Raw genomic sequence first — 25,398 nt, 5'->3', positions numbered from 1 at the left:
ACGCGGGGCTGTGCCGCGATGTGCATCCGGGGTGGCCGGAAGCAGGAAGTGGTGCTGTGGCGTTCGGAGCTGCCCCACGGCTGCGAGCCGATCGACCGCGGCGGGCGTCTCCCACTCACCGCGGCTTCAGCTCGGCCCCGTCTACCCCAGTCACAGCCCCTTGCAATTGTCATTCATGGCCCTTCCTGCATTTGCCCACGGAACTTTAGAAAGGATTTACAGAATCAAGTAGCATGACTTCTAAAGTAAGTTTTGTTTAAATGAAAGGCGGTAATTAGCGCTTGTCATATTAAAAGTTCAAGCAAGTTCTAATTCAATTTATTTTCCTTTAGGATGAATTTTGCAATACATTTTGGAGAACCAAACGAGAAGTTGTAAACTCGGACGCAGTAAATCAAAACTATGATGAATTCGCTGGAGACAATAATTGAAGCTGTCGTGTTCTTTTCGGAAGATCAACCATTTGATTGTCAACAGCATGATTTTTTTCCGCGGCGTTAGAATTATTTTTGTCTGCCCAACAGGTCGGGGATGACGTTTCGCCTTGGGTTATGTGATTTTATGTACGTTAACTAAAACGTTTCCGTCTTCCATCAAGCACGATGTGTAGATTTGAAAATCTGCATGAACTGAAAAGACTTTGTCACTGGGGGCCAATTATAGCCTTATCCGTGATTGCTGTATGTTCATCAATGGCCATCATAGACTCGGTACTGTGGTACTGGCCCCTCGATACCCTAGGTGGAAGTATAAATTTCATTATGTTGATAAACTGGACCGTTCTGATACTTTACAACTATTTTAATGCAATGTTTGTTGGTCCGGGCTATGTGCCGCTTGGATGGAAGCCGGTAAGTGAAAACCTGCGAGTGTTTTAATCGACGATGACGATTTGCTACTATTGTAATAACTAGTAGTGTAGATGGTCACTTTATGGACGAGAATTTGAAAGTTTACAGATGTTAGTATTGACGATGGATGCCAGGGTTATTTGAGCGTCTATTTTGCTTAATCGTTTCTGTGTTTAAATGGTGTAACAAGTTTTCTGGGTCCAGTACCCAGCGGATTTTAATGAGATACATCTGAGTTTACGCTAGTTGGCTTCAGAATCATTTGGTGGTACTGTATATCCTTCGGCAGCCATTGCAACTATCATTGCACATCTGTTGGAATGTTACTGCGATGCACTGGTGTTACCTGAAGAATTACCGGTAGTAAATTCAGTTTATACGTTGGTTCATTCTTGTGCCCTAATCCAGCTGTCTGTGTGGGTGGTTTGATACTAAGCAACAGTTGCAGATGTTTAAAATCAGAAATTCTTGATCAGAGAGGTCACAACCCTGTTCCAATTCATCATATAACCCTTCATGAAGGTTTTATATGCTCAAAATAATATGTTTTGTTCGATTGGAGTTTCCAAAGTAAGTCAATATTTTGTGACATTTGACAGATGACAGGAAGCTCCTTTCTTCAATTGAGTGACTGGTATGGGTTGGGAGAAAAATTATTGAAAACTTTGCTTATTTCACTTTTAAAGTGGCATTATTACCGTGTATATTACTAGCAAATTTGTGATTATATACTAACTAAAAATGCGAATGCATTGACGTAGCTAAATATAATTCCGTTGGCCATGAAAAATGTACTCAGTGCTACTAGTTCCTGGGAATTTAATGATTAAATTTTTGTATTTTAATTGCCATAATATTTTGTATTCTAACTGTATTAGCCAAAAGCTCTAGCAAGCCTAATGAAGCCAGCTGCTGAGCGTGCTAAATAGCTATTTGCCCTACTTTTTGAAACAATAGTTTTTTCGGCCTAAAAATAGCACTCCTGATGATGCAGGCAATGAATATCCCATGGCATTGATCTGCATTCACTGAACATCTCATTCATTCTTATTTTTTTTTCTTTCATATCAACTCTTTTTGTTCAATTGACTAAAATAGAAAGGCAATTATTATAATTATTTTGTTCTGTTCAAGGAGAATCCTCATGATGCAATATATCTGCAGGACTGCAGAATCTGTCATGGTTACAAGGCACCCCGGTCTCATCATTGTCGTAAATGTAACAGGTACGCTTGGATAATTTAACGCAGAAGTAAACATGCATTTTCTACAGAAATGAAGTATTTTGGAAGTAAAGTTAATCTGTCATGCATATGTGTTCATTTTTAATTGTCATCATTATGAGTCCTGAGGGTCTCAGCCTGGAATGTCGGCTATCTATTCATTTCCATAGATACTGCCTACCCTGCTGAGTTAATCAAGCATTCTGTGTGTTGCTTTGGACTTCTGGCATCTGCAGATGTTCTCATATTCATCATTGAGTTGTGCCATATGACATAGTCTTTCCATGACCATGATTATGGGCACATTTTTCTACAGAAGGTGTTTGCCATTGCCGCTTTCTAGGCGATGTCTTTACAAGAGAGGTGACCCCAGCCATTATCCATATTCTTCAGAGATTGTATGCTTGGCGTCAGTGGTTGCATAACCAGGACTTGTGATAGGCACCAGCTGCTCATACAACTATCCACCACCTGCTCCCGTGGCTTCATGTGACCCTGATCGGGTGGGGGAGCGCTGAGCAAGTCCTGAACCTTGCCCAAGGGTGACCTACAGGGTAGCAGAGAGAAGGAGGACCTTGTGCCTCCTTTGACAGAAACGCAACTCCATCCCACTACCCAGAGCGCGTATTCATGTGCCTATGTAAAAGTCCCTTAAATGTTACTATCTAATCTGTTTCTACTGCAATTCTTTCCAAAAGTTTTTAGATTGAAAATCAACCACTCATAATAAAATTGTGCAAACTTAAACATCTGGTATTTTATAACTTTGTGTTGGTGTTAACATAAAATGCCTTATAAGAAAAATAGTTGGCAGATACTGCAAACTGAAATAACTTTGGAAAGAAAGTGTTAACCTGAATTTTATAATTTTAGACCATATCAAAGTAATTGTTGATCTATCTAAGAGCTGTACTGATTCTATTTGGACATTTTTTAAAGCTATGCTATTTTATTCTATTCAGAAATGCAGCTGAATCCACATTACTTTTCCTAGAGGGAATCGAGGGATGTGGAAAATTTGAGTTACAGGATCAGCCATGATCTTGTTCAGAGGAACTGGATCAAGATTTTTAAATTACCTTTTATGAACTGAATTTTTCGATGCAATCACTTGAATGTTTCAGAAGTCTGAAAGTTTTGGATTCCTAAACTATTGATTTGTTATATCATTTGAAGACACAAGAGCCCCATTAAAGCACAAAGCATTTTAATAAGACTCATTCCTATTTTGTAATTGTCTTTTATTACATTCATAATTTTGTGTCAATGTATAAATTAAACTTTGAACTTTCCATATATGTGTACTATTTGTATAGCTACGTGGGTCCTAATGTAAGCTTCAGTAAATATCCTGCTCCTCCAAACAAGATCATGGCTAATCCTGTACCTCAAATTTTCCACATCCCTTGTTTTCCTCTATTATCTAAACATCTATCTGAGTCTTAAATTCAGTCAGTGACTAAGCATCTACAGTAATCTTTAGATTTCTAAGCATCTGGGGTAGAAAATTCAAAAGATTTACAGCCTGCTGAGTAAAGAAATTGCTCCTCACAGTTCCAAATGCCTAATTCTTTATTTTAAGCTAATGCCATCACCTCCAAGGAGTTTGTTGTATTTTAGTCCCATTAATTATAGCTTTACTAAAAGCAGCTTTCTTAAATTGTTATATCAATAATGGACTCTTTATCTTGATCTTACAGAATTGCATAGCGTTTAGTAGAGTTGCTGTATCGTGGAAGATAGCAAAACTTAACCACCTTATTGAGAAAGGAAGCTGTGGTCTGAACTGAATGGCATGAGAGCAGTGAAGAAGTTAGTGAGTGGCAGTATTGCTATGTATTTTGACTAGGAAATATTTGTAGCAGTTACTATTCTGAGGTTGTAAGAGGGTTACAGATCCGAGTCAGGTTTAATGTCACTGGCATACAGCTGTGTCGTGAAATCAGTTGTTTTGTGGCAGCAGTACATTGCAATTCATAATAATACAAGCTATAAGTTCTGTATCAGTTTGGTTCCTTCGGCTGCGCAAGTCTAGAGAAGACGCCCTCCGGCCCCGCCAAACGTGGGAGATTGAAGCGCAAGACCCCCAAATCCCCGTGTTTGTGTGGATGCTGCGTGACCTGTAACCCTGTTACAAATAAATGCCGCAAAATAAAAGATTTAGCTTTATAATTCTTAATTTGACTAAAGGGTTGGTAAAGAAAAAGCAAAAAAGAAAAGGGCCCATTTTAATGAAACGGTCTAATGTGCACAAGTTGGAGCTCACGGTTTCCCCTCTGCCGATCCTCCTTCGATCTCCCTGGGCTACATCAAATCATGGCCCTACTCCAAGTGGGCTCCTCCAACCTCCTCTCTCCACCGTCTTCTCTCTTCACCCCTCTCAAGAGCCCCAAACCCAACCTTAGTGTCACTCACAAGAGAAACCTCCCCTGAATCCGTTCATCCCAATTGGATGGCACACATTTCTCCTATCTCTTATCTTTAACGGTAACCCAAAGAAGCAGGTTACACAGAGAACAGAAAAGCATAACAGAGAAAAAAATATGAACCATGTGAACAGTTACAGTTTTTAACAGAACAGTTATTGTAACATTACAGTTACAATATGTATATTAAAAAGGAAAATTAAATAAGTAGGGCAAAAAGTATTGATGCTGTCTTTGCCTGATCCTCCTCCATTTCCCAAGCATCCACACGAACCCCCCTCTTCCAGCTGCCTTAACATCGATAGTTTCTCTTGTCCTTGCCTAACACCCCATGAACCTCAGTATCCAACACATCATTCCCTGCAATTTCCTTCATTTCCGAAGGGTTCCTACCACCAAACATATCTTTATCTGTCCCCCTCTCGCCATTTTCCAGAAGGATTGCTCTATCTCTGATTTTTGTCCATTTGTCACTCCTCACTAATTTCCCTCCCGGCACTTAACCCTGCAAGTGGTCAAACTGCTAGATCCCCTTGTTCACCACCTCCCTCGCCACATTCGGGCTCTCAAACTGTCCTTCCAGGTGTGACAGCACTACAACTGTGAACCTGCTGGGGTCATCTCTTGTCCCTTCCAGGTGTGACAGCACTACAACTGTGAACCTGCTGGGGTCATCTCTTGTCCCTTCCAGGTGTGACAGCACTACAACTGTGAACCTGCTGGGGTCATCTCTTGTGTCCGGTGCTCCCGATGCGATCTCCCTTATGATTGCAAATTGGGGACTGCTTCATCAAGCACTTCTGCTCCATCGGCCAAAAGTGGAACCTCCCAGTTTAGTTCTGATTGTTATTCCCATTCTGGTATGTCAGTCCACAGCCTCCATCAGGGTGGAGGAGCAGCACCTGTTATTCTGTCTGGGTAGACTCCAACTTGATCGCATGAATATCAATTTCTCCTTAGAAATCTGCAGCACATTACAGGCCCTTGGGCCCACAATGTTGTGCTGACCATGTAACTTACTCTGGAAACTGCCTAGAATTTCTCTACTGCATAGCCCTCTATTTTTCTAGGCTCCGTGTACCCAAGAGTCTCTTAAAATACCCTATTGTATCCACCTTTACCACTCTTGCTGGCAGTGCATTACCCACACCCACCACTCTGTCTGGAAAAACTTGCCTCTGACATCCCCCTTGTACCTACTTCCAAGGACCTTAAAACTATGCTCCTTGTATTAGCCATTTCAGCCCTGGGAAAAAGCCTCTGGCTATCCGCACGATCAATGCCTCTCATCATCTTATACACCTCTATCAGGTCACCTCTCATCCTCCGTCGCTCCAAGGAGAAAAGGCTGAGTTCACTCAACCTATTCTCATAAGGCATGCTCCCAATCCAGGCAACATCCTTGTAAATCTCCTCTGCACCCTTTCTATGGCTTCCACATCCTTCCGTAGTGAGGTGATCAGAACGGAACACAGTACTCCAACTGGGGTCTAACCAAGATCTTATATAGCTGTAACATTATCTCACAGCTCTTGAACTGAATCCCACAGTTGATGAAGGCCAACACACCATATGCCTTATTAACAACACTGTCAACCTGTGCAGCAGCTTCGAGTGTTCTATAGTTGCAGACCCTGAGATCTGTCTGATCCTCCACGCTGCTGAGAGTCTTACCATTAATAGTATATTCTGTCCTAAAATTTGACCTACTGAAATGAACCACTTCATACTTATCGGGTTGAACTCTATCTGCCACTTCTCATCAGCCCAGTTCTGCATCTTATTGATGTTGTAATGTAACTGACAACCCGACGACTATCTTGCTGAGTCATCAGCAAACTTACTAACCCACCCTTCTACTTCCTCATCCAGGTCATTTAAAAAATCACACAGGGGAGGAGTCCCAGAACAGATCCATGCAGAAACACCACTGGTCACCATCCTCCATACAGAATATGAACCATCTGCAACCACCCTTTGTCTTCTGTGGGCAAGCCAGTTCTAGATCCACAAAGCAAGGTCTCCTTGGATCCCATGCCTCCGTACTTTCTGAATGAGCATTGCATGGGGAACCTTATCAAATGCCTTACTGAAATATGTATACACTACATCCACTGCTCTACCTTCATCAATATATTTTATTACATCCTCAAATAATTCAATCAGGTTCGTAAGGGATGACCTGCCTTTGACAAACCACGCTGACTACCCCTAATCAGATTATGTCTGGCAAGTGCTCATTAATCTCAGGATCTTCTCCAACGTTATAGACTCAATGGTCTATAATTTCCTGGGTTATCTCTACTCCCTTTCTTGAACAAGGGTACAGCTTTTTCAATCTTCCAGTCCTCTGATACTTCTCTCGTCTCTATTGATGATGCAAAGATCATTGCCAGAGGCTCCGCAATCTCCTCCCTTGCCTCCCACAGTAGCCTGGGGTATATCTCATCTGGTCCTGGTTACTTATTTAACTTAATACCTTTCAAAAGCTCCAGCACATTCTCTTTCTCAATGTCTATACTCACAAGCATTTCAGCGCATTATAAATCATCCCCACAAGGTCCTTCTCACTGGTGAATACTGAGGCAAAGTATTCATTAAGTACCTTTGTTACATTGTCCGGCTCCATTCACATTTCCACTATCTCTTCTGATTGATCCTACTCTCACACGGCTTGTCCTCTTGCTCTTCACATTATTGTAGAATGCCTTGGGGTTTTCCTTAATCCTGCTCGCCAGGGCTTTCTTAAGGCCCCTTCTATCTCTCCTGAGTTCCTTCCTGCCACCCTTGTAATTTTCTAGAGCTCTAGCAGTACCTAGTTTCCTGAACCTTTTGTAAGCTGTTCTTTTTAAACTAAATTTTCTACATCCTTTGTAAACCATGGTTCTTTTACCCTACCAACCTTCTCCTGCCTCGATGGAACGTACATATGCAGAACACCATGCAAATATTCCTTGAACATTTCCCTGAGAACATCTGCTCCCAATTTATGTTCTCAAGTTCCTGCATAGTACCATCAGATTTCTCCCTACTCCAATTAAATGTTTTCCCAAAATGTCTGCTCCTATCCCTCTCCTGTGCCATGGTAAAGGAGATAGGGTTGTGATCACTACCTCTAAAATGCTCTCCCACTGAGAGATCTGAGGCCTGACCAGGTTCATTTCCCAATACCAGATCAAGTACAGCCTCTCCTCTAGTTGGCTTATCAACATATTGCATCAGGAAACCTTCCTTAACAAACCTAACAAACTCCACCCTAAACCCCTTGTTCTAAGGAAATGCCAGTCAATATTAGGAAAGTTACAATCACCCATCACAACAACCCTATTATTATTGCGCCAGAATCTGCCTCCCTATCTGCTCTTCAATGTCTTCTGTTACTATTGGTGGGGGTCTATTTAAAAAAAAAAATCCAGTAGAGTTATTGCCCCTTCCCGTTTCTTACTTCCACCCACAATGACTCGGTAGACAATCCTTTCATGCCTTCCTCCTTTTCTGCAGCCATGACACTATCCCTGATTAGCAATGCCATTCCCCCGCCTCTTTTGCCTCCCTCCCTGTCTTTTTTGAAGCATCTAAAGCCCGGCACACTCAGCAGCCATTCCTGCCCCTGAGACACCCAAGTCTCTGTAATGGCCACAACATCATAGTTCCATGTATTGATCTACACTCTTAAGTTTATCTGCCTTGCTTATGATACTCCTTGCATTAAAATAGACACATCCCAAACCATCTGGCTGAGTGCTTCTTTGCTCTATCATCAGCCTATCCTTCCTCATAAACTCCCTACAAGCTGTCCCTACTTGTGCATCAACCGCCCCATCCTCTGCCTCTTCACTTCGGTTCACACACCCCTGCAAATCTAGCTTAAACCCTCCCCAATAACATTAGCAAACCTCCCTCCCAGGATATTGGTTCCCCTCCAGTTCAGGTGCAGCCCATCCCACTTGTACAGGTCACCCCTTCCCCGGAAAAGGTTCCAGTGATCCACAACTTGAAAACCTGCCCCCTGCACCATCTCCTCAGCTGCTCATTTATCTGCACTATCTTCCTGTTCTGACCTTCTCTAGCTTGTTTAACTGGGAGTAATCCGGAGATTACCACCTTGGAGGTCCTATGCCAGCCTTCTTCCTAATTCCCTGAACTCACTGCTCAGGACCTCTATCCCTCTCCTGCCTGTGTCATTGGTACCAACGTGTACCGTGACCGCCAGCTGCTCACCTTCCCCTTCAAGAATATTATGCAACTGCTCAGAGACATTCTGGAGCCAACACTATCCTGCCGCATAATCTATCTGTCCCCTGTGACTATTGGTCTGGCTGCTGTTACCTTCCCCAGATTGGTCATCCCCCTCAACAGTATCCTGTTGCTTAGGGGAATAGCCCCAGCTGGACCCTTCTGGGAAATAAAATTATCTCCCCCTCCCTTCCTCTTCTATTGCTTACTCTGACCTCTTACCTCTTTTCAGCTGCCTATCATCTCCCCCAGTGCCTCTCCTCCTTTCCTTTCTCCTATGGTCCAGTCAGATTCCTCCTCCTCCAGCCCTTTACTTTCCCACTCACTTGTCTTCACCTATCTATCTTCCTTCCCTCTCTTTCCCCCTCCCCCACTAGCTTTTGATTCTGATGTCTTCCCCCTTTTTCCAGTCCTGAAGAAGGGTCTCAGCCGGAAACGTTGACTGTTTGTTCATTTCCATAGATTGTGCCTGATCTGCTCAGTTCCTCCAACATTTTGTGTGTGTTGCTTTGGATTGCCAGCATCTGTAGAATTTCTTGTGTTTACAGTACTGAGGAGTTTGTGTGTTCATTGTCCATTCAGAAATCTGATGGCAAAGGGGAAGAAGTTGTTCCTGAAATATTGAGTGTGTGTCTTCAGGCTCCTCAATCACCTCCTTGGTGGGAGCAATGAGAAGAGGACATGTCCTGGGTAATGGGGTCCTTAATGATGGGTGGTACCTTTTTATGCATCGCCTTTGAGAGGTGTCCTGGATGCTGGGAAGCCTACTACCTATGATGGAGCTAGCTGAGTTTACACTTTCTGCAGCGTTTTCCAATCCTGTGCAGTGGTCCCTCCATATCAAACGGCGATGCATCCAGTTTGAATGCTCTCCATTTCTGTAGAAATTTGAAAGTGACTTTGGTAACAGACTAATTCTCCTCCAACTCCTAACGAAATACAGCCGTTGTCGTGCCATCTTTGTAACTGCATCAGTATGTTAGGCTTAGGATTGGTCCTCAGAAATTTTGACATCCGTGAACTTGAAACTGCTCGCTCTTTCCACTTTGGAACTCTTGATGAGGACTGGTGTGTGTAAGGAAAATCAATTGATATCATATACCTGAAATTTCAAAGAAAACATTTGAAGTGCTTGACAAGAAGGATCAAAGTAAAGGGAGAATGTACAAACAAGCTGGATGAACTCAGCAGGTCGGGCAGCATCCGTTGAAAGGAGCAGTCAATGTTTCAAGGGAGAAACCCTTGTGGTCACAGGGAGAACATACAAACTCCTTATAGGCAGTGACGGGAATTGAACCAGGCTTGCTGGCACTGTAAGGTGAGGGCCTCTGTTGTCCAGAGTTGACCATGGATATTGCATCCTAGCTGTCTAGATTTGGAGAGCAAGCTGATGCCATGTAGCAAGCTCCATCTCTCCACGCATCTGTGAACCCAATGGAAAGGCAGCGATCGATGCAGTTTGGTACCAGCAGCATCGCAGGAGTTGCTAGTCAACATTGAACTCAATGTAGGACTGCCTTAGGTACTCTAGCTCCAGATTTTCCCTCGGGGTTTACTCCCGAAGCTTTCCCCATGAATGGGTATAGCTGCAAGGCAGCGGAGGTTTGAGATCAGAGTTTTCCTTCTAGATGAGTTGCCAGCCACTGTTGATGAGCCCCATCTGCCCAAAGTGACTAGTTTTAAGGTGCCAGTGACCCTACTTTGCCCCTTCTGTCAGTAGAAATGATTCTGCCAAACTTAGTAGCTAAGGCACACGTGAAGGCCAGGAGCTGGACTTGGTTGTCAGAGGCTATTTGAGGTGCACACCATTGGGAGCATTTAATAGGTAGTAGGAGCTTATCCCCATTACCTCCCCCAGCTATAACAACCTGAAGGAACCAGAATAATGATGCCACTGTAATAACATTGCACTATTGTGCCACTGTTATCCTGTGAATTACAGAATTATTGGATTAATAGACCTTAAATGAAGAAACTGACATAAGCACCAGCCTGATGAGCCACAAAGGCTCGGGACAGGACTTTGACTTTTGAGACTTTAAATAAGAGTAAACAAAACTCAATTTCTAGGAGGATAAAACTGAAAATAGAAAACTTCTTAAGAACCATGTGTTAAATTTGCACTGGGCCACAATTGTTTTTGAAGTTCATCTAATCACAGTATCATAAAAATAAGTAGACTGAAGAAGATATTAAAAATGATCCAAAGATGTGCAAGAAACTTGAGGTTATATCTTGATGGATGAACAGGCTGGATATCCAATATTCAAAAGGAAATATTGAGGGATGGGATCACAGAAGTTTTAATGTTAAGGAAGGTTTTTGACATTGCGGCTATAGGGAAAGTTCTCATTTACAGTTGACTATAAAGCTGTGGATATAAAATCATTGCTAAAACTTTCTAGAAGAAACATCACTACCCAGCCTACAACTGACCCATAGATGAGGTGAAGAGCAAAGATGTGATTAAGAAGCTAGATATTCATCTGAGGCTGATGGAACAGTGTTGTTGATGGTTGAATGACCAAGGTCAAATGGCAAGTTTTAACCGACCACTGATGCCTGTAAATTCCAAATGAATTTTCACTTCTGTTATTTCAGGTGCACCTTTTATATTTGCAGTGTTTTTTCTGCTATGGATCGTTTCATGCTAAACAAGGAGAACATTTCTTTCTGTTTTTTGTCTTTTACAGTTTGTGAATACCTAATATGTCAAAACCTCAATTTAAATTAGTCAAATTGGTCTGATCTTTCAATGAAAAATATGCAGTGTATCTAGGCAACGAATTCTCTGTAAAGTTTTAATACACTAGCATATTCTCGATGTACTTACTAGAAATTCCCACTACTGCCCACGGAAGTTGTTTAGTTTGACAGAGTTGTATTTGCTGCTCTCATAGTTCACCCTTTGCTTCTAGGTGTGTGATGAAGATGGATCATCATTGTCCATGGATTAATAATTGTTGTGGTAATTTTAACCATGGCTACTTTACCTTATTCCTGATGTTAGCACCTTTGGGTTGTATTCATGCTTCTGTGATTTTAATCATGACCATGTACACACAGCTCTATAACAGGGTAAGTAAAGCATTGCTTTCTTCCAAATACATCTCCAACGTATTGTGCTAGTTAATGTGCTTTGCATGAATGGATTATTTGATCGGAAAGAAATTCTTGGTATGGTTGTTGCACATTTTGAAAAGCCGCTATTATACCTCTATTTGAATGGTTTTATTGCAGATATCGTTTGGTTGGAGTTCTGTAAAAATTGACATGAGTGTGGCTCAAAGTAATCCTCAGTACATCATTCCTTTTGGAATTTATGGATTTGCTGCCTCGCTGTTTGCTTTAGGATTGGCAATTGGCACAACAATCGCTGTTGGAATGTTGTTTATTATTCAGGTACAGTTTGCAATGGAATCCTTTGAAATGTTAATGGTTATTTTTGGACCTAGTCACATTGAACATCATTAATTTATGGATCAATGTTTGGTCATGCAAACTATTTGACTAGAAGCCAATAATTTAATGTTTTTGAGCAATAATAAAATTAAAGTATCTAAAAAGATAGTCAGGACGTGGAAACGGAGAAACTGAAAAGCTGCTTATCCAATGAATGTTATATTGTGGAGCACAAGTATGTTATGTTAATTGATACTTTTTTCCCCAATGAGGCATCTGGTTGCAAAGATGTTACATATCCCTGAACTCTACTATACTGCTGTTGCAAAACAACAATGTTCACAATGTACAAGTCAGTGATATAAACCTGATTCTGATTCTACCAGAAATTGCTTCCTAGTGAGACTTCTGTTTTTCAGTAAACTAGTTTAATTTTGTATTTCCTTGGCTGTTTGAGTTCATTATTTGATTTCTATTTTGTAGATGAAAGTGATTCTTAGAAACAAAACATCCATTGAAGTTTGGATAGAAGAAAAGGTAAGTTCTGGTTACTTTGCATTTCTGCACTGCCAGTTTTACCTTGGTGAAATTGCTGTGGTGGATCCTGAGCATTATATGAAGAGATACTTCTCCTTCAGTGCAGTAGCATAGTGGTTAGTGTAACACCTTACAGCCCTAGCTGTATGATTGGAATTCAGTTCCCACCGCTGTCTGTAAGGAGTTTGTACTTTCTTCCTGTGACCGCGTGGGATTCCTCCATGTGCTCTGGTTTCCTCCCACTTTCCTAAAATGTACGAATAAGAGTTAGTAAGTTGTGGGCATGCTATGTTGATGCCGAAGGCATGGTGACACTTGGCTGGCTGGCTGCCCCAGCACATCTCAGCCTGTATTGGTTGTTGACGTAAACAACACGTTTCACTGTATGTTTCAGTGCCTCACTGTATTGTACAAATAAAGCTAATCTTAAATTTTCTGTAAACTCTTGTTTCTCCCAAAATCAAAAATAAGTGACCTGATATGCCCCTTGATTTGGCATGAATTTTCAAAAATAATTTAGAATATTTTAAAGATTAAAACAATCTATCACAATTTTTAACAAAAGTAACTCCTTTTACAAAACTTAAGATTTATGAAGTACTTAATAGCCCATGTGGAAGTCACGATAAATGGCTGCTGAGCGTCTCTCTTTCAGTGCTGCCAAACTCTTGTTGGTTTACAAGTTACCAGAGTTTGATGTAGAACAGCAACAAATTTCCAAGCTGAGGTGATGGTGCATCTTGGTGGTAGATGTTAGGGGTTTCGGGAGGGCCTTGAGTTGTGCAGTGCGTTTTGTATCTGGTACACCGAAATTACTGTGAGTGCCTGATGCTGAGAATAAACGCTTGGGGAAGTAATAGGCAGGTGAGAAGAAGTGAAAGGCCTGAGTGGGGAATGGGGGGGGGGGGGGGGGGATTTGTTCACCAGAAGGAGAAGTCAATATTCATTCCATCAGGTTAGAGGGTATCCAGACGGAACATAAAGTGTTGCTCTTCCTCCAGTTGAAGGCCACATCTTATATTATGGTGGTGTAAATTTCTACTGCTGTTGCTCCACAGCGCTTCTTTGACATCCAGTAATGAGATACTGGATCTATTGTACGCCTATCCATTTTAACATGATCACAGCTCCACGCAAGATGGTGTGTGTCCTCGCTGTGAAAGCTGGACTTTGTTTTCATGAGAATTGTGAGGACCTCTTTCTGCCTGTGCTTTTTGTGAACAGATTCAACTGTAACAAGTATAGTTGATTAGTGAGGAAGAATTGAAGTAGATTTATTCTGTGTGTTGGTTCATTTGCTACTTGCTATTTGGTCTGGCAGCCAAATCTTTCAATCTGGGTCAGCTCAGACAGTCATATACATGCAGGTAGTCCTTGGAGTCCTCAACAATCACTCTGAACCTAAGTGCGGTAAAGCACTGCTTTATCAGTTTAGAACTGGTGGTAGGTAGTAATCTGGAGGAGGTTTTGTTAACTTTGTTTATCCAGGGTGTTATAAAACTTCATTGACTCTGAGGACATTGACATTGAGAACATCGAGACTGATTTTACTCTGCCACTTCTGTCTTGCAAATGGTGTAGAACTCAGAGTCACAGCACAGAACAGGCCCTTCAGCCCATATAATCTGTGCCGAACCATTTAAACCGCCCACTCACATTGATTTGCACTGAGACCATAGCCCTCCATATCCTTGCTATCCAAAACTTCTTCTAAATGTTGAAATCAAGCTTGTTTGCACCACTTGTGCTGGTAACTCATTCCACACTCTCACAACACTCTGAGGAAAAAGGTTTCCCCTTAGGCTCCCCTGTATCTAGACAGCTAGGATGCAACATCCATGGTTGACTCTGACTGATGGAGACCTCATGACTCTTATTCAAAATTGTTAACCATTTAACAGCTGACATGGTGGGACTTGAACTTTTGGTTGTTACTATGGTAACTTGAGCCATTGCTTCACAATTACATTATGGAAGTGTGTACATAATGTCACTTGTTTTTATGGAGATGCAATTTCATTTTCATAAATCAAATTTACCAATGCAATCGCATGTTCACAGGCCAAAGACAGAATCCAGTATTATCAAACGGGCGAGCAGTTCATTTTTCCGTACGACCTTGGAAGCAAGTGGAAGAACTTCAGGCAAGTGTTTACATGGTCTGGGATTCCTGAAACAGATGGAATTGTTTGGCCTGTTCGTGAAGGCAGCCATCCATACACATTAACAGTAAGTTTGTTTCTTCTAATATGTTACTGCAGCAAAATTGAATAAAATGTTTGCTCGCCCATAAATGGTGGGTGGCCTTTCAAAAATGTCATTAATTTTGAATTTCAATGCACTTATTTTTTAAGAACCTATAAGACATATTATGAATTTTCCCGCATGATTTGGCTTTAAATCTACTTTTTATAATAATGTCCTTGATCTGCTTGGTTTACTTGGTAATGCATTTAATTTATGTGGCAATATGGGCTTCAGCGTGGTTCCAGGGGACGTTGTAACTTCATTTCAGAACTGTGGTTTCTGTATAATCAAAAGTGTTCTGTTCCTTTCGAGCAGTTCTCTTGAGTCACTGTCTTTGCTATAAAGCAAGATTCAAGTTTACTGGTCGTGTGTACATCAAATCGTACGGTGACATGCACCATTTGCATTAACAACCAACACACCTGAGCGTGTGCTGGGGCAGTCCACAAGCATTGCCAACAGGGCGTGTCCACAATGCTCGGCAGGACAAACAACAAAACAGCAGCAAAAACAAGCCCTGTTCCTCCCTCACCTCACCTCACCTCCACCTGTGCACATGAACTAGCAGAGTCTCCTACAATCAGGACTCATATTATTCAATGAAGCAGATTAGTGCTAATAAATCTCTGGTCTGTTTGGAATCTGACTGAGACTAAATTGGCTATTAAAGCATCAAGGAAAACAGCTTTGTTTATTTATTCAAGTCCAATAAAGCTCTGGGATTTCTGAATAGTTTAGACAGTAGTTTGTCAAAGGTTTGACATGTATGTCACCAAGTGATGTTTCCCCTGCTGGTAAAATCAAGAAACTTGATGGATGGTGTTAGTATTTAAATTTTTTTGTTCATTTCATTGTATATTGGCTTCAAAACTGGTTATTCTGTTGACCAACGAGCACACAATCTTTGCACCAGCTATTGCAGGATGCAGAAGAACAGCTCATTGTAAACTCAACATTTGATTCCTTTCTGTGGCACCACAGCGGTGCTCTCTTCCCTGCTCAGAAAAAGCACTTACACCCCATCTGACAGCTGACTGCGCAGTATGAATTAACAGCTGCAGATCCAGCTCCTACAGCAGATCAAATTGCAGACTAAAAGCATCAGTGATGCAATGCATGAAATTTTATTCCTTTTCCATTAGTCAAATACAGGTTAAATTTCTGACAGGAATTGAAAAAGAAATACTAACATCTAATCAAATGAAAAGTGGGAAGGATCAAAAAGGTAACAATTGTCCCTTGAACTACCACCCACTATCTTAAGCCACATTAGGGTTATTTTGTTGTAGTTTCTCAGTGTTTCAGGATAATATCAGTTAATTTGGTAGGTGCTGTGGAGATGAGTCTCTATCAAAGGTGTAAGGTGCTCCTTCCCTACGCTAGCCTTCAGGTCACCCTTGGCTAAGGTGTAACACCGATCAGGGTCACAATGAGCCATGGAAGCAGCTGGTACATATCATAATTCCTGGTTATGCAACCACTGACACTAGGCAGACAATCTCTGAAGAGTATTGATAATGTCTGGAGTCACCCGTCTTGTAATGACACTGCCCAGAAGAAGGCCATGGCAAACCACCTCTGTAGAAAAACTTGCCAAGAACAGTCACGGTCGTGGAAAGACTACGATCGCTTACTTCGTACGACAAAGCACATAACGAATAATCAGTTAACTGTGAAAAAATGATAAGTGACTTCATATGCTTTCTTTTACTTTTTACAGATAGAACAGCTGAAACAGAAAGCTGATAAACGAGTGAGAAGTGTAAGTACTGTAGTGTCCATAGAATTTTGGCAGATGGCAGTATTTCGTAGATTTTCCTTGTAAAGTAGATGGTGTTAATCATTAATATTTATAATTAGTTGAGATTTCTGGTCACTTCTCAGATTTACATAACATGCACCTGCAACTTAATTTTTTTTCCGGGGGGGGGGGGGGGGTGAGGTAGTATGTTGTTGTGCTTTTCAGAGAAAACTTTAAACCTGGACTTGCTCTTGTAGGTTCTATACAGGTTATTCTTCAACAGGACATACCGAAGTGGACTCTGCAAGGATAAAAATAAAACTGAAGACATGTAAGAATGCAAGCTGAGCAGCTGACCTTTTTGAGTCCGTTCAGTCATTCGTTAAAATCATGGTTGATCTACTACTTCAATCCCAATTATCCAGCAACTGACCTCACAGATTTATGCAACTGAAAAGCAGAAATCTATCAATACGTTTTGAATGCACACAATGACTGAGCTTCCACTACCCTCTGTAGAATGGAACTCCTGTGGTTCACTATCCTCTGAAGAAAGTTCTGTCCTCATCCTTAAGGGTCTACCCATAATTCTAAAATTGTGCTCCCTTCCCCTGCCTTAGCCAGATGAAACAGATTCCCTATATCTACCTTGTCTGACCCTTTTTTAAAAAAAAAAGAAATTTCTTTCTTCAAATCTCTAGGGAATGCAATCCCAATCTAATAAACCTCTGCTTGTATAAAAAACCTGCATCTCTGGAACGATACAGGTGAATCATTGTGGCACCTTTTGTATTGAATCTCTTCTTCCGTAAAGGGACCAAAACTGTAAGTGAAGTCTAAGAACGCTATGTATAAACGTAGAGGAGGCACCGGACACAATAGACAACCCTAGGTGAAGTGTTGCCTCACCTGGAAGGACTGTCTGGGGCCTTGAATGGAGGTGAAGAAGGTGGTGTACGATTAGGTGTAGAATTTAGGCCGTTCAGGGGGCACAAATGGACAAGGGAGTGAGCGATCCCTGTGAAAAACAGATTATATTCCATCTGGGTAGTCACCAACCTGATGGCATGAATATCAATCCCCCCCGGTGAACAAATCCCCCATTCACCATTCCCCACTCTGACTTCTACCTCTTCTCACCTGCCTATTACCTCCCTCGGGTCCCATCTTTCTTCCCTTTCTCCTATGATTTACTCTCCTCTCCTATCTGATTCTCTCTTCTCCTGCCTTTGACTTTTCCCACCCACCTAGCTTCATCTATCAACTTCCAGCTATCCTCCTTCCCCTCCCTCTCCTTTTTTATTGGGGCATCTTCTTTCCCCCCCCCCCCCCCACTACTGAAGAAGGGTCACAGCCTGAAACATCGACTATCTATTCATGTTCATAGATGCTGCCTGGCCTGTAAAATTACTTCAGTATTTTGTGTGTGTTGCTTTGGACCAGGAAATGGTTGGGATTTGTATTGTTCACAAAAGGCAATCAGACTGAAGGAAAAGCAATGTTTACTTGTATTATTTAATAGTGCATGTATTGAACAATATCACAATCTCTAGGAAAATATTAAAATTATAAAGCATCTGTAATCATCATTTTAGATTTCATTTATCATTTGTGGAATGCCTGGCTTACTATCAGTAAATATAGATCATAAGTTGTGATTACAAGAACACCACATGTATTTGATTATCAGACCTAAAGTTGTAGATGAGTATTTTTCATAGCTGTATTAATTGACTGGAATCATTTTATCTGTTCACAATGAAAGTATGATGTTTGTGCTTTATTTGATTTGTACTTTGATCCTATTACTGGCAGGTTCAATACAAAGTGATTGAAGATTACAATGGAGCTTGCTGTCCTTTAACAAAAGGTTTCAAAACATTTTATAGCACACCTTGTACTGAAGAACCCAGAATTCAGCTGAAGAAAGGAGAATTGATTTCAGCCACAAGGGGTTTGAAGTAAGTTGAGCAAAATTTTTGATCATATCATGGAATGTTGCAAGGGTTTTGGAATTAATATACTGCTTTAGCAGTTATGTCCGGATGACTACTTTCCACTTCCAATTCTGGGCCAACTTGATGTCATTCAAAGCATTGTTGCCAGTGTTACGATGAGCCCTGCTCACTTAATCTACGTTGGCTTCTTGTTGGGCAAAGTTTAAAATTTTCATCATTGTTTTCAAATCCCTTCATGGTTCATCTCCTCTTGTTATCTCCTCCATCACTATTATCTAGATCGCGGCATTCTTCCAGTCCGTCCTCTAATCATCCCAAATCTCAGCACTACTACAGGGTCTCAAAACCAAAATGTTGACCATCTTCTTTTTTCTCCACTGTCCCACCAAGTTCCTCCAGCAGGTAGTTTATAGAAATCAACAAACAGGAAGAGGTCCTGTAGTCCACAAAATCTGTGATGATGATGTCAATTGCCCTGTCTGCACAAGGTCTATATTCCTCCAACCCCTACCTGTTTAAATGCCTGTCTAAATGACCTTTAACTGTTGCTATCATATCTGATTTCACTAGCTCCCCTGCCAGTGCATTCCAACTGTCTATCACTTTTCAAAGAAAAAATCTTGCCTTGCTAATCTCCTTTCAAACTTTCCCAGACTTTCTCACTTCAAATCTAAGCCCTCTAGTATTTGAGATTTCCACCTAGGAAAATGACTTCTAACTCTCTAGGCTATAACTTTAAATTCCTAGGTATTATTATTTTGGAGGACCTGACCTGGGCCAGCCATAAGATATAGGAGCAGAATTAGCCCATTTGGCTCATCAAATCTGCACAGCCATTTCATGGTGGCTGATCCATTTCCTTCTCAGCCCAAGTTCCATGCCTTCTCCCTGTATTCCTTCATGCCCTGATTAATCAAGAATCTGTTAACTTCTGCTCTAAATATACCCATTGACTTAGCCTCCAAAGCTGCCTGTGGCAACGAATTCCACAGATCACCACTCTCTGGTTAAAGAAATTCCTCCTCATCTCCGTTTTAAATGGACATTCCTCTATTCTGAGTCTGTGTCATCTGGTCTTAGACTCTCCCACCATAGGAAACATCCTCTCCACATCCACTCTGTTGAGCCCTTTCAACAGTTGATAGCTTTCAATGAGATTCCCCTTTCATTCTTCTGAATTCCAGAGCCATCAAACGCTCCTCATATAATAAGCCTTTCAATCCCGGAATCCTTTTTGTGAACCTTCCTTTATTTCTACTCTTTGACTCCTGCCAATCAGCCAAGGCTTTATTGATGCTCGTATATTTCCTGTAATACTATGGGCTCTTAACTAGTTAAGCAGCCTCGTGTGGCAGCTTTACAAAGGCCATCTGAAAATCCAAGTGATCAACATCCATCAGATCTCCTTTGTCTATCCTGCTTGCTTTTTCTTCAAAGAATTGTAACAGATTTGTCAGACAAGATTTTCCCTTAAGAAAATCATGCTGACTTCATCCTACTTTATCTTGTGTCTCCAAATATCCCAAAGCCACTGTTGGGACCACTTCTGTTCACATTTTATGCCATTTATGTGGATGATGGAATTGATAGCCTTGTGGCCTAGTTTGTGGAAATAAAAAAGGCATGTGAAAAGGTCAATGTTGTGATAATAATAAGGGATTTTAATATGCCTATAGATTAGGAAAATCTAGTTGGTGCTGGATTCCAAGAGATCACTGGCCTCCTAAGGGTTCCTTAATCTAAGCTTCCTAATCAAATCTACAAGGTGGCTTTTTAGAGACGCTTGTGGTTGAGCCCATTAGGGGAATGGCAGTTCTGGACTGGATATTATGCAATGACCCAGATTTGATTAGGACGCTTAAGTGAAGGAATCCTTAGGAAGTAGGGATCATAATATGATAGAATTCACCCTGCATTTTGAGAAGGAGAAGAAAATATTGAATTTATTGGAGTAAAAGGAATTACAAAGGCCTGGGAGAGCAGCTTGCCAAAGTTGATTGAAAGGGGACACTAACAGGGATAACGGCAGAACAGCAAAATCTTCTGCTTTATGGGGGAAATTCGGAATTCAGAAGGCACAGGAAAGATACGTCCCAGAGATGAACTATTCTGAAGGCAGGAAGACACAACATGGCTGACAAGGGAGGTAAAAGACAGCATAAAAGCAAAAGTGGGGGCATATAATGTAGCAAAAATTAGTGAGAAAGTAGAGGACTGGGAAGCTTAAAACCGACAGAAAGCAGCTTAAAAAAAGGAGAAAAGATGAAATATGAACATAAGCTAACCAATAATACAAAAGAGGATACAAAAGCTATTTCAGATATATAAAGCAAGACCAGAGTAGACTGGACCACTGAAAGAATGATGATGGAGGAGATAGTAATGGGTGACTATGGGAGTAATGGGAGGTAGTAATGGCAGATGAAATTAATAGCTATTTTGCATCACTGTGGAAGACACTAGCAGAATGCCAGAAATGTGAGAATGCCAGGGGGCAGTATCATTGCTATTACTAGGGAGAATGTGCTTGGGAAGCTGAAAAGCCTGGCAGTAGTTAAGTCACCTGGATTAGATGGACTACACACCAGGGTTCTGAAGGAGGTAGTTGAAGAGATTGTGGAGGCATTAGTAATAATATTTCAGGAATTAAAAGAATCTCCAATGGTTCCTTAGGACTGGAAAATTGCACATCTTACTTTAAGATGGGAGGGAGGCAGAAGAAAGGAAATTTTAAGCCAGTTAGCCTGACTTCAGTGGTTGGAAAGATGTGGGAGTCTATTATTAAGGATGAGTTTTGGGGTACTTGGAGGCACATGACAAAAAGGGCTGAAGTCAACATGAAATTCTTTGAGGAAATAACAAGCAGAATAGACAAAGGAGTGTTAGTGGATGTTGTTTATTAGGATATTTAGAAGGTCTTTGACAAGGTGCTGCACATGAGGTTGCTTAACAAGATAAGAGACCATGGTATTACAGGAAAGGTACGTGCATGGGTAGAAGATTGGCTGACTGGCAGGAAGCAAAGAGTGGGAATATAGGGGGCCTTTTCTATTGGCTGCTGGTGACTAGTGGTGTGCTGCAGGGGTCGGTGTTGGGATGACTTTTCACCTTGTATGACTGTGATTTGGAGGAAGGAATTGAAGGCTTTGTGACCAGAGTTGCAGATGATATAAAGACAGGTTGAGGAGCAGGTAGTGTTGAAGCAGAGTGTATGAAGAAGACAGACTGGGGGAACTAGTAAAGAAGTGGCCGATGGAATATAATATATAATGGTCATGCACTTTAGCAGAAGAAATAAAAGGTGTGGGCCATCCTAGATGGGGTGAACATTCAAAAATCAGAGGTGCAAGGTACTTGGAGTCCGCGTAGAGGATTCCCTCCAGCTTTACTTGCATGTTGAGTCAGTGGTAAGGAAGGCAAATGCAGTGTTAACATTTGTTTCCAGAGGACCAGAACACAAAAGCAAGACTTTAAAAGGCATTGGTCAGACCACATTGTGAACAGTTTTGGGCCACTTATTTAGGAAAGGATGAACTGCCATTAGAGAGGGTCCAAAGGATGTTTATGAGAATGATCCTAAGAATGAAAGAATTAAATATGAGGAGCATTTGATAGCTCTGGACCTGTACTTGCTGGGTTTAGATTGAGCAGGGATCTCATCGAAACCTATCAAATATTGAAAGGTCTGATAAAGTGGATGCGGAGAGCATGTTTCCTGTAGTGGCAAGTCTAGGACCAGAGGGTACAGCCTCAGAATTAAGTGTTGTTAGTTTAGAATACAGATGAGAAAAAATATTTTAGCCAGATGGTGGTGAATTTGGGGAATTCATTGCCACAGGCAGCTATGTAGGCCAGGTCATTGGATATATTTAAGGTGGAGTTGGATAAGTTCTTGATTAATCAGGACATCAAAGGGTTACAGGGAGAAAGCTGGTGAACAGTGGTTGAGAGGGATAATAAATCGGCCATTATCAAATGGCGGAGCAGGCTTTATGAGCTGAATGGCCTAATTCTGCTCCTGTGTCTTACAGTAATGTTGTAATTGAATTCTTAAATTATTTAATGAACTGCTGATTCTAAATTGAGGCTGAAACAATTTAAGGAAAAAAGTTTTTTAATTTTGTAGTATATTTGAAGTAAAACTGCAAGTTGTAAGTGTGGACAAATTGGAAAAAAATAGAATGAGTATTTTATTGATTAATTTTAATTATCATTCAATTAACATTTCTCTTCAGGCACTGGATGTATGGTGACAAGAACTTGAAGAAAAATGCCCATGGTAAGTAAACTTGGAACCTTACTTCTCAGAGACAATGTGCCTTGGCTTATTTGAATCTCATTACGGCATTGCTTAGAGCTTCAAAGTAATCAATGTAAAATATTTTGTCTGCTATTTAAACTTTGTGTGTTCATTAGGTTAATTACCTGAATATGTATTTTTCAGAATTGGATTGTGATTAGAATGTTGCTTCAGTTCTTTAGATGTTTCAACATATGAATAATATTGAGCTGCTGGACTGAAAGAACAGTTATGTATGTAGTTGCTCATCAACCAAGGATTTTTACCTGTTCATCAACTTGACTTGCTGAGATCCTTGGTCTTCAAAATTGATTTCATCCACTTGAGTAATCATCCCTTAATAGACTACTGGATGGGATTGATTGTGTTTTATTTTGCACAATGTTCTGAGGGGTTGAATGTTATCTGATCATGCAAGTCAAAGTTACAAAACATCTCTTGGGAAAAATGCTGAAAATACTCAGCTATATTCCCCAGTCTGATGAATGGCATTGACCTGAAACAATACTGTTTCCATTTTCCACAGAAATTTCTTGACTTCACCAGCATTTTCTGTTTTTTTTATTTTAAAGGGCTTGTTTTTTATTAAAGATTTATTTTTTTAAAATCTCAATTCACCTTGTACTAAATTTATTTATTTCAAAGCTTTTAAATTCTGTGATGCTGATGTTGTTCAAGACTTCCTGTAAAATTCTGACACCAAGCTAATTGAAGTGTTTTGTTGGGGAAGAACTTGTAGGTAAAAATAAGGTATGTTTAACAAGAATAGGACAATTTGTAGACCTTGAAATGATCTGCAGTACTATTCTCAATACATTGTATTGCTGTGGCAGCATCTCTAGTTGGAACTAGGAAAGATTCTGATACTTGCATAATAACAAAACTAATAAATTAGGAACTAGACCAGGAACTACTCCTCCATCCTGCTTTGTCCATTTAATGAGTTAAGCCTTTTCTGATCATAACCACCCACTGATAAATTAACCTTTCATCCTTTGCTTAATTAACAATTTCTACATTAAAATTGTCAAAGATTCTGCTTTCATTCCTCTGAAGAAGTATAGTAGAGTCAGAGTAATACATCACCTACAGACCATTCAGCCCATCCACTCTATGCTGACCACAGCATCCTTGCTAGCTGCATTTGCAACACCAGGCCTTTCAATTTGAATAAGATTAAACAATAGATGGAAATGTAAAAATTAAGGTGAAGCTCATACAGTGTGGTCTGTTTCTTGAAGACCCTTTAGAATAATTTTCTTTCATTTGGCTTGTACAGATTCTTAAATACAAGAGGTTTTACATCCAGTATATGAAAGGAATCAAGCTACACAACTTGTTGGCATTACATTTCAAAAAGTATACAACAAGACTTACATGCCGAATACCTGCTCCATGACCAAATATAGTCTGGATACCAAAAAGCTGGTTGACATTGATACCCCACGTCTATATCTCTATCAATATTTGGCGCCATGACAAAAACTAATGAATATATTCTAGTGCACAGATTGTCATCTGACAAAGTTGGTGTCAAGATTGGAAAGCCAACTGTCACCTGCAGTATAATGATCAGAATCAATTCATAATTTTTATGTTCTGTAAGTTTCAGATAATTTCCCTTGGTAATTGTCCTAACTCCATCGTGGATGGTCCCAAGCCCAGCTGCAAAAGGAGGAGGGTTGGGCATGAGGCTAGCAACCCCATCCTGTTAAAACCCAGAGCTAAGAAATGCCAGAGGTTGTGGCGACCTCATCTCTGGGCAAGGAAGGATACACCAAGAAAGGTGGGCTACACCTGGAGACTACTTGAAGATCTTGCAGGATGGAGGACTCCTGTCCCAGTGGGGGTGATGGGCTTAACAACAATTGTGGTCCTACTTATTAATAGCTAGGCCTTGGGTATTCTACCTTATAGTTTTAGAAGCTGTCCTCCCATAATTGATCTTGCAGCTCCAAGGATAAGCTGAGGAAGAACTTAGCAAGCCAAGAGACTCTTTATATTCCCATTTTAAAAAACATACAAGGAAAAAGGCAATTTGTAAATATCTTGGAGAGAATAATTGTTGTTTCAATGACTTTTAATAATACTAAATTTTTCTTTAAACAGTTGGAAAGCATGAACGAGGCTGGTTCCCAAGAAAGTGTGTGGAGAAATACTCAAATGGCCCTGCCACAGATAAAAAATCAGAAGAGGATAAAAAGAATTTCTGATACTATTGGTGCCAGTTTTCCAACAGCAGAGTTAGTAATGGCCTTCTACAGGACCTCCTTTCCTTGGCTTAAAGTTTCTTTTCCACATTTAATTCCTACTTGACCTATTTTGATAAAGCAATTGTTTTCCTAAGCATTTCTTTTATAAGCAAAGAAATTCCTTTAAAATTTCCAATGTTTGTGACACAACATAATTATGGTGATAGAGATTTGAGAGATGATTCACAATTTTAAAATAATAAATTCCTTTTCTTTTCATATGCA

The 25,398-nt window shown here is 40.7% G+C and overlaps 1 protein-coding gene across 3 annotated transcripts; it reads left to right on the top strand.

The window, feature by feature from the left end:
• The first annotated feature begins 33 nt into the window (after window positions 1-33).
• Window positions 34-25,398, top strand: zdhhc6 (zDHHC palmitoyltransferase 6). 3 transcript variants are annotated; one of them, XM_073027725.1, is made up of 11 exons: window positions 34-245; window positions 333-851; window positions 1,989-2,077; window positions 11,655-11,814; window positions 11,977-12,138; window positions 12,622-12,675; window positions 14,737-14,904; window positions 16,643-16,684; window positions 18,479-18,624; window positions 22,857-22,900; window positions 25,031-25,398. In XM_073027725.1, exons 2-11 carry the CDS (start codon window positions 603-605, stop codon window positions 25,132-25,134), a joined length of 1,218 nt encoding a protein of 405 aa, XP_072883826.1. In that variant the 5' UTR covers window positions 34-245; window positions 333-602; the 3' UTR covers window positions 25,135-25,398. The 3 variants fall into 3 exon arrangements, with proteins under 3 accessions (XP_072883826.1, XP_072883825.1, XP_072883827.1); XM_073027724.1 differs by having other exon boundaries at window positions 1,986-2,077; XM_073027726.1 differs by lacking the exon at window positions 333-851 and having other exon boundaries at window positions 1,986-2,077.

This window comes from Hemitrygon akajei, chromosome 23, assembly GCF_048418815.1.
Source record: "Hemitrygon akajei chromosome 23, sHemAka1.3, whole genome shotgun sequence".
NCBI lineage: Eukaryota > Metazoa > Chordata > Chondrichthyes > Myliobatiformes > Dasyatidae > Hemitrygon > Hemitrygon akajei.
The sequence above is the reverse complement of the archived record's forward strand: the minus strand, read 5'-3'. Positions and strand labels throughout refer to the sequence as shown.

Excerpts from the sequence above, each read along its gene's own strand:
- zdhhc6 (XM_073027724.1), top strand. The coding sequence starts at position 603 with ATGTGTAGATTTGAAAATCTGCATGAACTGAAAAGACTTTGTCACTGG. Across the intron at positions 2,078-11,654 it reads CATTGTCGTAAATGTAACAG|GTGTGTGATGAAGATGGATC; the intron begins GTACGCTTGGAT and ends CTTTGCTTCTAG. Across the intron at positions 22,901-25,030 it reads CTTGAAGAAAAATGCCCATG|TTGGAAAGCATGAACGAGGC; the intron begins GTAAGTAAACTT and ends TTCTTTAAACAG.